Below are 14,798 nucleotides of genomic sequence, written 5' to 3' on the forward strand. Positions count from 1 at the left end.
CTGACCCGCTGATACAAGGCAGGATGGATCCATGACACCACCAGCACCAGCCTGAGCCGCTGATACAAGGCAGGATGGATCCATGACACCAGCACCACCAGCCTGACCCGCTGATACAAGGCAGGATGGATCCATGACACCAGCACCACCAGCCTGAGCCGCTGATACAAGGCAGGATGGATCCATGACACCACCACCACCAGCCTGACCCGCTGATACAAGGCAGGATGGATCCATGACACCACCACCACCAGCCTGAGCCGCTGATACAAGGCAGGATGGATCCATGACACCACCAGCACCAGCCTGACCCGCTGATACAAGGCAGGATGGATCCATGACACCACCAGCACCAGCCTGAGCCGCTGATACAAGGCAGGATGGATCCATGACACCACCACCACCAGCCTGAGCCGCTGATACAAGGCAGGATGGATCCATGACACCACCACCACCAGCCTGAGCCGCTGATACAAGGCAGGATGGATCCATGTTACCAGCACCACCAGCCTGAGCCGCTGATACAAGGCAGGATGGATCCATGACACCAGCACCACCAGCCTGACCCGCTGATACAAGGCAGGATGGATCCATGACACCACCACCACCAGCCTGAGCCGCTGATACAAGGCAGGATGGATCCATGACACCACCACCACCAGCCTGAGCCGCTGATACAAGGCAGGATGGATCCATGACACCACCAGCACCAGCCTGACCCGCTGATACAAGGCAGGATGGATCCATGACACCACCACCACCAGCCTGAACCGCTGATACAAGGCAGGATGGATCCATGACACCAGCACCACCAGCCTGACCCGCTGATACAAGGCAGGATGGATCCATGACACCACCACCACCAGCCTGACCCGCTGATACAAGGCAGGATGGATCCATGACACCAGCACCACCAGCCTGACCCGCTGATACAAGGCAGGATGGATCCATGACACCACCACCACCAGCCTGACCCGCTGATACAAGGCAGGATGGATCCATGACACCACCACCACCAGCCTGACCCGCTGATACAAGGCAGGATGGATCCATGACACCACCAGCACCAGCCTGACCCGCTGATACAAGGCAGGATGGATCCATGACACCACCACCACCAGCCTGAGCCGCTGATACAAGGCAGGATGGATCCATGACACCAGCACCACCAGCCTGAGCCGCTGATACAAGGCAGGATGGATCCATGACACCACCACCACCAGCCTGAGCCGCTGATACAAGGCAGGATGTATCCATGACACCACCACCACCAGCCTGAGCCGCTGATACAAGGCAGGATGGATCCATGCTTTCATGTTGTTGACGCCAAATTCTGACCCTACCATCCGAATGTCGCAGCAGAAATCGAGACTCATCAGACCAGGCAACGTTTTTCCAATCTTCTACTGTCCAATTTCCATGAGCTTGTGCAAATTGTAGCCTCAGTTTCCTGTTCTTAGCTGAAAGGAGTGGCACCCGGTGTGGTCTTCTGCTGCTGTAGCCCATCTGCCTCAGAGTTGGACGTACTGTGCGTTCAGAGATGCTCTTCTGCCTACCTTGGTTGTAACGGGTGGCGATTTGAGTCACTGTTGCCTTTCTATCAGCTCGAACCAGTCTGCCCATTCTCCTCTGACCTCTGGCATCAACAAGGCATTTCCGCCCACAGAACTGCCGCTCACTGGATGTTTTTTCTTTTTCGGACCATTCTCTGTAAACCCTAGAGATGGTTGTGCGTGAAAATCCCAGTAGATCAGCAGTTTCTGAAATACTCAGACCAGCCCTTCTGGCACCAACAACCATGCCACGTTCACAGGCCACAAATCCCCTTTCTTCCCCATACTGATGCTCGGGAGAACTGCAGGAGATTGTCCTGACCATGTCTACATGCCTAAATGCACTGCCGCCATGTGATTGGCTGATTAGAAATTAAGTGTTAGCGAGCAGTTGGACAGGTGGACCTAATAAAGGGGCTGGTGAGTGTATACAGAGCCTTATATTCAGAGCCTTATATTCAGAGCCTTATATTCAGAGCCTTATACACAGGGCCTTATATACAGGGCCTTATATACAGAGCCTTATATACAGATCCTCATATACAGAACCTTATATACAGAGCCTTATATACAGAGCCTTATATACAAACCCTGTATATAAGGCCCTGTCTATAAGGCTCTGTATATAAGGCCCTGTATATAAGGCTCTGTATATAAGGCCCTGTCTATAAGGCTCTGAATATAAGGCTCTGTATATTTGATCTCCTTTTTGGCTCTGGCTGAGCAGCAGCAGCCGCGTGCAGACTCCTCATACTGATAATTATATGTCTCCCTGCCAGATCCCCTCCCGGCCGCGCCCGGGCATGTACAGGGAGATGGATCTCACCAGCGCTGCCCGGGGGCACAACTCACACATCAGACAGGACGATAAAAGCAGATGTATGAGAACTCCCCACCCCCTTCCCATATTAAATGGTTCCCTCCATGGATATATAAGGTGCGGGTGACATCTGGGCGCAGACCACAGAGCTAGCACTCACTATGGAGCCAACGCTTGCTGGAGGACTGAGCGAAGAGAAAGCGGCCACCAAGGAAGTGCAGGACCTCTGCAACGCGGTAAGTGCCCGGACATTGTGTCACTGATACTGGGGGTCACATTGTATCTGCTCAAGGATTGGAAAGTTCTGAGCAGAGAAGGACCCAACATGAGGCTTTCTGGTGACATCATCAGGGGTCTTGTTATATACGGGGGTCCTGAGCTCCAGCCTCACACTCATGGTGATACTCAATGGTGACCGAGATACTGAAGTGCAGGAGGTCATGACCTTCTCTGGTCCTGGGGTCAGTACTGATGCCACCCCTGATAGCAGTGACTGGCACAGTGATGTCACCCATGATAGAAGTGACTGGCACAGTGATGCCACCCCTGATAGAAGTGGCTGGCACAGTGATGCCTCCCCTGATAGAAGTGACTGGCACAGTGATGCCACCCCTGATAGAAGTGGCTGGCACAGTGATGTCACCCCTGATAGAAGTGACTGGCACAGTGATGCCTCCCCTGATAGAAGTGACTGGCACAGTGATGTCACCCATGATAGAAGTGACTGGCACAGTGATGCCACCCCTGATAGAAGTGACTGGCACAGTGATGTCACCCCTGATAGAAGTGACTGGCACAGTGATGCCACCCCTGATAGAAGTGACTGGCACAGTGATGTCACCCATGATAGAAGTGACTGGCACAGTGATGTCACCCCTGATAGAAGTGACTGGCACAGTGATGCCACCCCTGATAGAAGTGACTGGCACAGTGATGCCTCCCCTGATAGAAGTGACTGGCACAGTGATGCCACCCCTGATAGAAGTGACTGGCACAGTGACCCCACCTCTGATAGAAGTGACTGGCACAGGGATGCCACCCCTGATAGAAGTGACTGGCACAGTGACCCCACCCCTGATACAAGTGACTGGCACAGTGATGTCACCCCTGATAGAAGTGACTGGCACAGTGATGCCTCCCCTGATAGAAGTGACTGGCACAGTGATGTCACCCATGATAGAAGTGACTGGCACAGTGATGTCACCCCTGATAGAAGTGACTGGCACAGTGATGCCAACCCTGATAGAAGTGACTGGCACAGGGATGCCACCCCTGATAGAAGTGACTGGCACAGTGACCCCACCCCTGATAGAAGTGACTGGCACAGTGATGCCACCTCTGATAGCAGTGACTGGCACAATGATGCCACCCCTGATAGAAGTGACTGGCACAGTGATGTCACCCCTGATAGAAGTGACTGGCACAGTGATGCCACCCCTGATAGAAGTGACTGGCACAATGATGCCACCCTGATAGAAGTGACTGGCACAGTGATACCACCCCTGATAGAAGTGACTGGCACAGTGATACCACCCCTGATAGAAGTGACTGGCACAGTGATGTCACCCCTGATAGCAGTGACTGGCACAGTGATGCCACCCTGATAACAGTGACTGACACAGTGATGCCTCCCCTGATAGAAGTGACTGGCACAGTGATGCCACCCCTGATAGAAGTGACTGGCACAGTGATGCCACACCTGATAGAAGTGACTGGCACAGTGATGCCACCCCTGATAGAAGTGACTGGCACAATGATGCTACCCTGATAGAAGTGACTGGCACAGTGACCCCACCCCTGAAAGCAGTGACTGGCACAGTGATGCCTCCCCTGATAGCAGTGACTGGCACAGTGACCCACACCTGATATAAGTGACTGGCACAGTGACCCACACCTGATAGAAGTGACTGGCACAGTGACGTAACCCCTGATAGAAGTGACTGGTACAGTGATGCCACCCCTGATAGCAGTGACTGGCACAGTGATGTCACCCCAGGTAGAAGTGACTGGCACAGTGATGTCACCCCTGATAGAAGTGACTGGCACAGTGATGTCACACCTGATAGAAGTGACTGGCACAGTGATGCCACCCCTGATAGAAGTGACTGGCACAATGATGCCACCCTGATAGAAGTGACTGGCATACTGATGCCACCTCTGATAGCAGTGACTGGCACAATGATGCCACCCCTGATAGAAGTGACTGGCACAGTGATGCCACCCCTGATAGCAGTGACTGGCACAGTGATGTCACCCCTGATAGAAGTGACTGGCACAGTGATGCCACCCCTGATAGCAGTGACTGGCACAGTGATGCCACCCCTGATAGCAGTGACTGGCACAGTGACCCCACCCCGACTATTGGTAGTAAACCCGTAAACTCTTTAATAACTTATAGATTGCACTTTTGGCAACTTGATAACTAAAACATAACCTTCAAATAAGCGGAGGCAGAGGCTTGTTGTTGGGTGTAAAACGGTCACAGCATATTTTAATGGCACATCCTTGTGGCAAACAGTTTTCCAATTTTAAACCATCTGATTTTGTAAGGCACCAACGGTAAACATTTTTCACACCACCACCAGGAGCGGTGACTCCCGGCTGGCAAGTCGTCCACCTGGTACACGCTCATCTCCTTTTTTCCGCCAGCTGTGACTTTCAATATATAAAGAATAACAAATCCAACATAACATAGCAGCAACAAACACAGTATAAAAATACAAAACATGAAAAGGGGAGGGAGGGCGGGAAGCTTGAGGTAAAGTTCAAAGAGGCCTACCCGAGACCACAACCCCCCTTTTATACCCTGAAGTGATTGCTGGGAGAGGGAGGGGGAAAACTCTGCCCATGGGGCACAGAACATCCCACCCACTTCCTAAAGTGCATGCTTAACCCTTTTTATGCCTGACTAGAAAATATGGACACCAACAGTCCGTGTGTACCCTTCTTATACAGTCGGGTACACTCCATGATAGAAGTGGCTGGCACAGTGATACCACCCCTGATAGCAGTGACTGGCACAGTGACCCCACCCCTGATAGAAGTGACTGGTACAGTGACCCCACCCCTGATAGCAGTGACTGGCACAGTGACCCCACCCCTGATAGCAGTGACTGGCACAGTGATGTCACCCCTGATAGAAGTGACTGGCACAGTGATAACCACCCTGATAGCAGTGACTGGCACAGTGACCCCACCCCTGATAGCAGTGACTGGCACAGTGATGCCACCCCTGATAGCAGTGACTGGCACAGTGATGCCACCCCTGATGGAAGTGACTGGCACAGTGATAACCACCCTGATAGCAGTGACTGGCACAGTGATGCCACCCCTGATAGCAGTGACTGGCACAGTGATGCCACCCCTGATAGAAGTGACTGGCACAGTGATACCGCCCCTGATAGAAGTGACTGGCACAGTGATGCCTCCCCTGATAGAAGTGACTGGCACAGTGATGTCACCCATGATAGAAGTGACTGGCACAGTGATGCCACCCCCCATAGAAGTGACTGGCACAGTGATGTCACCCCTGATAGAAGTGACTGACACAGTGATGTCACCCCCCATAGAAGTGACTGGCACAGTGATGCCTCCCCTGATAGAAGTGACTGGCACAGTGATGCCACCCCTGATAGCAGTGACTGGCACAGTGATGCCTCCCCTGATAGATGTGACTGGCACAGTGATGCCTCCCCTGATAGCAGTGACTGGCACAGTGATGCCTCCCCTGATAGCAGTGACTGGCACAGTGATAACCACCCTGATAGAAGTGACTGGCACAGTGATGCCTCCCCTGATAGAAGTGACTGGCACAGTGATGCCTCCCCTGATAGAAGTGACTGGCACAGTGATGCCACCCCTGATAGCAGTGACTGGCACAGTGATGCCTCCCCTGATAGAAGTGACTGGCACAGTGATGCCACACCTGATAGAAGTGACTGGCACAGTGACCCCACCCCTGATAGAAGTGACTGGCACAGTGATGCCTCCCCTGATAGCAGTGACTGGCACAGTGATGCCTCCCCTGATAGAAGTGACTGGCACAGTGATGTCACCCCTGATAGAAGTGACTGGCACAGTGATGCCTCCCCTGATAGAAGTGACTGGCACAGTGATGTCACCCCTGATAGAAGTGACTGGCACAGTGATGCCTCCCCTGATAGAAGTGACTGGTACAGTGATGCCTCCCCTGATAGCAGTGACTGGCACAGTGATGCCTCCCCTGATAGAAGTGACTGGCACAGTGATGTCACCCCTGATAGAAGTGACTGGCACAGTGATGCCTCCCCTGATAGAAGTGACTGGCACAGTGATGTCACCCCTGATAGAAGTGACTGGCACAGTGATGCCTCCCCTGATAGAAGTGACTGGCACAGTGATGCCACCCCTGATAGAAGTGACTGGCACAGTGACCCCACCCCTGATAGAAGTGACTGGCACAGTGATGCCACCTCTGATAGCAGTGACTGGCACAGTGATGCCTCCCCTGATAGCAGTGACTGGCACAGTGATGTCACCCCTGATAGAAGTGACTGGCACAGTGATGCCACCTCTGATAGCAGTGACTGGCACAGTGATACCACCCCTGATAGAAGTGACGGGCACAGTGATGCCACCTCTGATAGCAGTGACGGGCACAGTGACCCCACCCCTGATAGAAGTGACTGGTACAGTGATGCCACACCTGATAGAAGTGACTGGCACAGTGACCCCACCCCTGATAGAAGTGACGGGCACAGTGATGGCACCCCTGATAGAAGTGACTGGCACAGTGATGCCACCCCTGAATCCAATTATAATTTATTTCTATTCTCTGTCTTTTCTGTCTCTTATGTTCTTAGGTAAAATCTGAGTTTCTGAAACAATGTGGGATTAATGCAGAGAAATTTGTGGCCGTCCGCTATAGGACGCAGGTAGTCGCTGGGACAATGTACTATGTGGCGGTAAGTGACCCCCAGTGCTGGGGCGGGGCATATTATGGGGTGGGGCATATTATGGGGGGGGCATGATAAGTGTCCACTAGGGGGCTCTCTGGGGTAACCCCTTATGTCATACAGACTGGGTCACCCCCACCCACACCACGAGTCCCGTGTGTCACCCGTCCCCCTGTCTCTCCCCAGATGGATATCGGAGGGGAGCAGTATTGTCATGTGACGATACTTGAGCATCTGCGTCACACGGGGAAGAAGCCGAGTCTGGAAAAAGTCAAGTGTGGGAAGACCAAGGACGACTGCATCACAGGCTCCTAAACACTGAATATATATGTGACCAGCCCTGCACATTGTCCGAAACCATGAGAATGTAATAAATGGCAATATGTTAACCCTTTCACTTGTTGATCCGTTGATCCCATATAAAACTAAGGACTATATGAGGGAGTCACAGGGATTGATGATCCTAAAAATCTTTGTGCTTCCAGGACGTCCCAGGGTAAGTGAGGAAGCGAGGAAGCGTTCCTACAGAGGAAACCTTTTGTGCCCTGACAATAATTATAATATTTACCTGGATTTTCTCTTTTGACAAATAGTTTGTGTAAAGTGTAAATCTGAGTTCATAACAATTTCTAGTAATATACGCGAGTATAAGCCGAGGTACCTATTTTTACCACCAAAAACTTGAAAAACCTATCCAGCCCCTTTCATTATAAAGCCTGCCAGTCCCCTCCAGTATATAGCCTGCCAGACCCCTCCAGTATATAGCCTGCCAGTCCCCTCCAGTATATAGCCTGCCAGTCCCCTCCAGTATATAGCCTGCCAGCCCCTTTCATTATATAGCCTGCCAGCCCCTTTCATTATATAGCCTGCCAGTCCCCTCCAGTATATAGCCTGCCAGACCCCTCCAGTATATAGCCTGCCAGCCCCTTTCATTATATAGCCTGCCAGCCCCTCCAGTATATAGCCTGCCAGCCCCTTTCAGTATATAGCCTGCCAGTCCCCTCCAGTATATAGCCTGCCAGACCCCTCCAGTATATAGCCTGCCAGCCCCTTTCATTATATAGCCTGCCAGCCCCTTTCATTATATAGCCTGCCAGCCCCTCCAGTATATAGCCTGCCAGCCCCTTTCAGTATATAGCCTGCCAGCCCCTTTCAGTATATAGCCTGCCAGCCCCTTTCAGTATATAGCCTGCCAGCCCCTTTCATTATATAGCCTGCCAGCCCCTTTCATTATATAGCCTGCCAGCCCCTCCAGTATATAGCCTGCCAGCCCCTTTCAGTATATAGCCTGCCAGTCCCCTCCAGTATATAGCCTGCCAGACCCCTCCAGTATATAGCCTGCCAGCCCCTTTCATTATATAGCCTGCCAGCCCCTTTCAGTGTATAGCCTGCCAGCCCCTTTCATTATATAGCCTGCCAGCCCCTTTCATTATATAGCCTGCCAGCCCCTTTCATTATATAGCCTGCCAGCCCCTTTCATTATATAGCCTGCCAGCCCCTTTCAGTATATAGCCTGCCTGCCCCTTTCAGTATATAGCCTGCCAGACCCCTCCAGTATATAGCCTGCCAGCCCCTTTCAGTATATAGCCTGCCAGTCCCTTTCAGTATATAGCCTGCCAGCCCCTTTCAGTATATAGCCTGCCAGCCCCTTTCAGTATATAGCCTGCCAGCCCCTTTCAGTATATAGCCTGCCAGCCCCTTTCAGTGTATAGCCTGCCAGCCCCTTTAAGAGCATAGCTTGCCAGTCCCTTTAAGTATATAGCCAGCCAGCCCCTTTCATTATATAGCCTGCCAGCCCCTTTCATTATATAGCCTGCCAGCCCCTTTCAGTGTATAGCCTGCCAGCCCATTTCAGTGTATAGCCTGCCAGCCCCTTTCAGTATATAGCTTGCCAGCCCCTTTCAGTATATAGCCTGCCAGCTCCTTTCAGTATATAGCCTGCCAGCCCCTTTCAGTATATAGCCTGCCAGCCCCTTTCAGTATATAGCCTGCCAGCTCCTTTCATTATATAGCCTGCCCGCCCCTTTCAGTATATAGCCTGCCAGCCCCTTTCAGTATATAGCCTGCCAGCCCCTTTCAGTGTATAGCTTGCCAGCCCCTTTCAGTATATAGCTTGTCAGCCCCTTTCAGTATATAGCCTTCCAGCCCCCTGTTGCCGATAAAAAATAAACTTACTACTCACCATTCCGACGGCCCGGAAGATGAAGAGGAGCTGCTCGGGCCGTCGGAATGGTGAGTAGTAAGTTTATTTCTTTTGTATACCCGAGTATAAGCCAAGTGTTGAATTTTTAGCACAAAAATTGTGCTAAAAAACTCGGCTTATAATCGCGTATATACGGTTATATGTGATTCCCTCTTATAAAACAAACAGATCGATGCCCATATTGTGCTGCTCGCACTTTTCTGTCCAGAGTTGTGGTATTTTCTGTTCTAAGCTGCTTGTCAGAAATCCTCCTCAGCAGCAGTGAAGTGGGCGGAGACTAAACTCTTCCTTCTTAAAGCTAAGCTAAGTCAATTATAAGCTGCACTCTCTTTAATAATAATAATAATTCCTTTATTTATGTAGTGCACACAGATTACGCAGCGCTGCACAGAGCTTCCCAAATCAGTCCCTCTCCCCCAATGGGGCCCACAATCTAATCAACCTAACATGATGTCTTGTGTTCTCTCATGTAGTAATGTAGCAGAAAATCCTGTGAGATTCCTACAAGTAAATCCAGTGAATACAGCCTAGTGTGTACACACAGGACTATATAATGAAGAGACTGGCAACTTCCATCACACAGAGGAGCATGGAATAAGTAGTAGAAACCAGCAGTTACATGAAGTGTATAGCTGTGTGATGTCTGAGCAGTAATCATTAACAGCTTTCCTACAGTGTTGGAAGTGTCTGGAGGGCAGATGTTGCGGTATGAGCAGTATATGACACAGCAGGAGGTGCAGAGACATAGATAGTCATGCAGAATTACATACTGGGATGGAGGGACTGATAGGGAACATGGGAGATCTTTCACCTCAGTATTCTTTGCAGGAGACATCTGCATCCACAGATCTGCAGGCACAAGGCTTCCCCAAAGCTACACACAGAGCAGTACATGATTCCCTACCCCTCCAGAGTGAGCAGAGAGCAGTAACCACTCCCACACAGCAGTTAGAAAGGAAGGTTTCACACACATAATCAGAACAGAAGGAGCAGACAGCATCTGCATGGGGCAGGCTAAACAGAGGAGGATAGCAAAGAATCTGCTGGACATAGATAATCAGAACAGAAGAAGCAGACAGCAACTGCAGGGACATTCTGTCGGGCACCCGATGTCCACCAGGTGTCGCTGCTGCGCCGAGATCCGCCGGAGTTCACCTTAGTCCCGGTGCATGTAAGTGCTGATCTTGCAACACAAATTCTTTTTTAAATTCTGTGTTTTTTCCAAATCTGTCGGGTTTTCTGACGGCCACACCACCCGGCGCCGATGCGCCAAAATCCGACCACGTGTGACAAAATCCCGGGGCAATTCGTCGCAAACCAGACAAATGTGCGCGGTTCGGACCTTTAGTAAATGAGCCCCAATGTGGCTCGCTGTGCTTGGTAGACTGGAAAGAGGATGCACCCCCCTGCTACTTCCCCTATACATCTCATATCACTACCTAGGTCCTCGGTTGGGGGGTGTTCACACAGTTTAGTTGAAACTAATTTAGTTTTGATGCAGTTTCTAGATTTTGAAGGTAAAACACATTAATGAGCAGGTTGTGATTTCAAAAACTGCACCAAAAATCACATCAGACCTGAACTGCAACGTGTGGATTCACCAGGAAAGAAGCCAGAGAGGCATCATGGGTAAAACGCTGCGTCCATGCCAGGGCTGAGCCTGCAGATGGGTCATCAGTAACTATTCCCATCGCCTTTAAGAGAACAGCAGGTCCCTGACAACGCCCTGATGTCATAATCTCACAACCTGGAACCTCATAAATAAAGATTGTATATGGCACTGGAACCACAACCTCCGCGCCAAACCAGAAAACGAGAAATTCCGGGCGTCCGAAAAACGTATCGACACTTCAGCATAAAAACATCTGAATAAACGATTTATCACGAGATTAAGAGAAACTTGTCGGGACAATCAGCCGCCCAATTCATCATTTATGGGCGAAATCCGGAGCCACATAAAGGAACCTATAAATATGACACTTGGCAGGTCCTCTGGTCCTGGTGTCTGCACAGGGGTTCAGGTCCGGACACCAGAACCAGCAGAGGTGAGTCACATGCCGAGCACTGGACTCATCTGTAGGACGGATCAGTGTAACACATGCCTGTCCCAGACTCCTGACATCACATTCTCCAGCACAACCTCATAATAAGAAACCTCCATATAGCGCCATCATCAGGGCCGGATTATTAGGGGGGGGGCGCCCCCATGACCTTGTCCTTAAAGGGGCCCCCACCAAACTTGGACAATTAGGGCAGTCGTATGACCAGCCAAATCGCCCACAGTATATTTGGGTTCAGGCTCCCCGGGCTGTAGCCGATGTGCCCCGACTTCAGTTTCTGGCAGAGCGAGAGAACAATAAGTTCCCTGTCCTGCCATAGACGGTCAGAGGAAAACAAAGATGGCAGAGCGCCGCCATCTTGGTACGCCTTCGATATTCAATAGTATCCTGATGCTGCGAGAGAAGGTAAGGAGGTCGGCGCACACCAGGGGAGCGATGGAAGGTGAGTACAATTTTATTATTTTACATAGAACTGTATATAGTTGTTATAAGAGGTTCTTGTAGAAAGTTCAAGCAGCACCCAAACGAAGGTGCGCTGAGACCAGGCTCCAGGTCCTTCAAATGTAATACACGAGAATTAAAGGAAACCTACCCCTTCTGATGGTAGGTATTAGCTGTAAACACAGGGCACCAGCTCAGGGTGAGCTCAGGGTGAGCTGGTGCCGGAGCTTACCTTAGCTATATCGCGGTTTAAACACATTTTGACCTACAGCCCCGAGGCAGCTTCGGCACTTCCTATTTGACACCTCAAATGGACTCGACCCCCCCCCACAAAGCCATACCCGTGATGGCTACCCCTCCACTCCAGGGGGCCATACCCTTGATGGATACCCCTCCACTCCAGGGGGCCATACCCGTGATGGATACCTCTCCACTCCAGGGGGCCATACCCGTGATGTATACCCCTCCACTCCAGGGGGCCATACCCATGATGGCTACCCCTCCGCTCCAGGGGGCCATACCCGTGATGGCTACTCCTCCGCTCCAGGGGGCCATACCCGTGATGGCTACCCCTCCGCTCCAGGGGGCCATACCCATGATGGCTACCCCTCCGCTCCAGGGGGCCATACCCATGATGGCTACCCCTCCGCTCCAGGGGGCCATACCCGTGATGGCTACTCCTCCACTCCAGGGGGCCATACCCGTGATGGCTACTCCTCCGCTCCAGGGGGCCATACCCGTGATGGCTACCCCTCCGCTCCAGGGGGCCATACCCGTTATCACTTTGCGGCGCTTTAACATATTCCGGGGATTTTGAGATTGTTTTACCGTCACACATTTTACTTCAAAGTAATAGAAACATTTTGATGAAATTTTTTGTGTTTAGTTATGAAAAAAATTGAAATTTGGCAAAAATTTCTTTAAATTATTCATTTTCAAAGTTCAAAATGTTCTGCTTTTCAGGCAGATGGTGATAGCGCCCAAGTAACTTTATAACTAGTATTTCCCGAATCTCTGCTTCATATCGGCGGGGGGTTTACGCCTCCTCTCTCTTTTCTAGGTTGTTAGGAGGGTCAGAATTTTGGGTGCATTTTTTCTCATTTTTATGAAAATCGCCAAAACCCTTATTTAGAGGCTCAGCTTTAAGTGACTGTGAGAGGCCTAAACAGCAGTAAAACCCCATAAATCACGCCATTTTAGAAACTACACCCCTCAATGTGCAAAAAAATCAACTTTAAGAAGTGTGTTAACTAGAGATGAGCGAACATACTCGTCCGAGCTTGATGCTGGTTGGAGCATTAGCGTACTCGAAACTGCTCGTTGCTCGGACGAATACTTCGCCCGCTCGAGAAAATGGCATCTCCCGCCGTTTTGCTTTTTGGCGGCCAGAAACAGAGCCAATCACAAGCCAGGAGACTCTGCACTCCACCCAGCATGACGTGGTACCCTTACACGTGGATAGCAGTGGTTGGCTGGCCAGATCAGGTGACCCTGGGATAGACTAGCCCCTGCCCGCGCTGCTCGGATCATTCTGTGTCTGGATGCCGCTAGGGAGAGAGCTGCTGCTGGTCAGGGAAAGCGTTAGGGTGTTCTATTAGCTTACTGTTAGGCAGGAGTGATTCTCAAAGAACCCAACAGCCCTTCTTAGGGCTACAATAACGTTATACTTTTTTTTTTTGTTTGCTTGTGGCTGGGCTTGCTGCCATTAGTTGTGCAGCTAGTACCATATTGTGAGGAATTAGCAGGGGGACTTGCGAACGTTGTGTTTAGCTCTTAGTGACACACATATCCACCTCAAACACCAAAGTGGGACAATTTATTAGGGGTTTGATTAGAATTAGGCAGAGTCTGCTGATTTTTTTTTTTTTTTTACCTTTATTTCATTTTATAACTCAAAGTCATAAGGCACAGCACAAAATCCAGTTGTGTGCTGTCAGTGTAGGTTAGAAACTAGCCATAGCAATAGGATAGCATCGTTTTGTTAAAAAAAATAAAAAAATAAACACAAAAATTTTTTTTTTTCAAGTTAACACTTTAATTTGGAAAATGTTTAACCCGAGGGCTAGGGGTAGAGGACGAGGGCGTGGACGTGGGCGTCCAACTACTGCAGGGGTCAGAGGCCGTGGTCCTGGGCGGGGTGAGACACTACCTGCTGATGAGGGAGCAGGGGAACGCCACAGAGCTACACTCCCTAGGTTCATCATGTCTCAAGTTACTGGGACTCGTGGTAGAGCACTGTTGAGGCCAGAACAGTGCGAACAGGTGATGTCGTGGATTGCGGAAAATGCTTCTAGCCATTTGTCCACCAGTCAGTCTTCCACGCAGTCCACCCATGTCACCGAAATCGGCACTCCTCCAGCTCCTCCACCTCAGCCTCCTTCCCCCCAGTCTGCCCCCTCCCACCAAAATTTGGCATTTGAACCGGCATACTCTGAGGAACTGTTTTCTGGACCCTTCCCACAGTCACAAACCACTTGTCCTGCTGCTGCTGAGCAATTTTCCGATGCCCAGGTTTTCCACCAGTCGCAGTCTGTGGGTGATGATGACATTATTCACGTAGTGGAAGAAGTGTGTAAAGAGGTGTCGGACGATGAGGAGACACAGTTGTCAGACAGTGGTGAAGTTGTTGTCAGGGCAGGAAGTCTGAGGGGGGAGCAGACTGAGGGATCGGAGGATGATGAGGTGACAGACCCAAGCTGGGTTGATAGGCCGGGTGAACACAGTGCTTCTGAGACGGAGGCGAGTCCTATAGCAGAACAGGTTGGAAGAGGCAGTGGTGGGGCCAGA

General features: G+C 50.8%; 1 protein-coding gene across 1 annotated transcript; it reads left to right on the forward strand.

The window, feature by feature from the left end:
* Positions 1–2,453: 2,453 nt before the first annotated feature.
* LOC140116838 (leukocyte cysteine proteinase inhibitor 1-like) lies at positions 2,454–7,701 on the forward strand. The gene is made up of 3 exons (XM_072133273.1): positions 2,454–2,609; positions 7,215–7,316; positions 7,494–7,701. The coding sequence occupies exons 1-3, from the start codon at positions 2,535–2,537 to the stop codon at positions 7,620–7,622; spliced, it is 306 nt and encodes a 101-aa protein (XP_071989374.1). The 5' UTR covers positions 2,454–2,534; the 3' UTR covers positions 7,623–7,701.
* The last annotated feature ends 7,097 nt before the right edge of the window (positions 7,702–14,798 follow it).

The sequence above is a fragment of the Engystomops pustulosus genome, chromosome 2 (genome assembly GCF_040894005.1).
Source record: "Engystomops pustulosus chromosome 2, aEngPut4.maternal, whole genome shotgun sequence".
Lineage (NCBI taxonomy): Eukaryota > Metazoa > Chordata > Amphibia > Anura > Leptodactylidae > Engystomops > Engystomops pustulosus.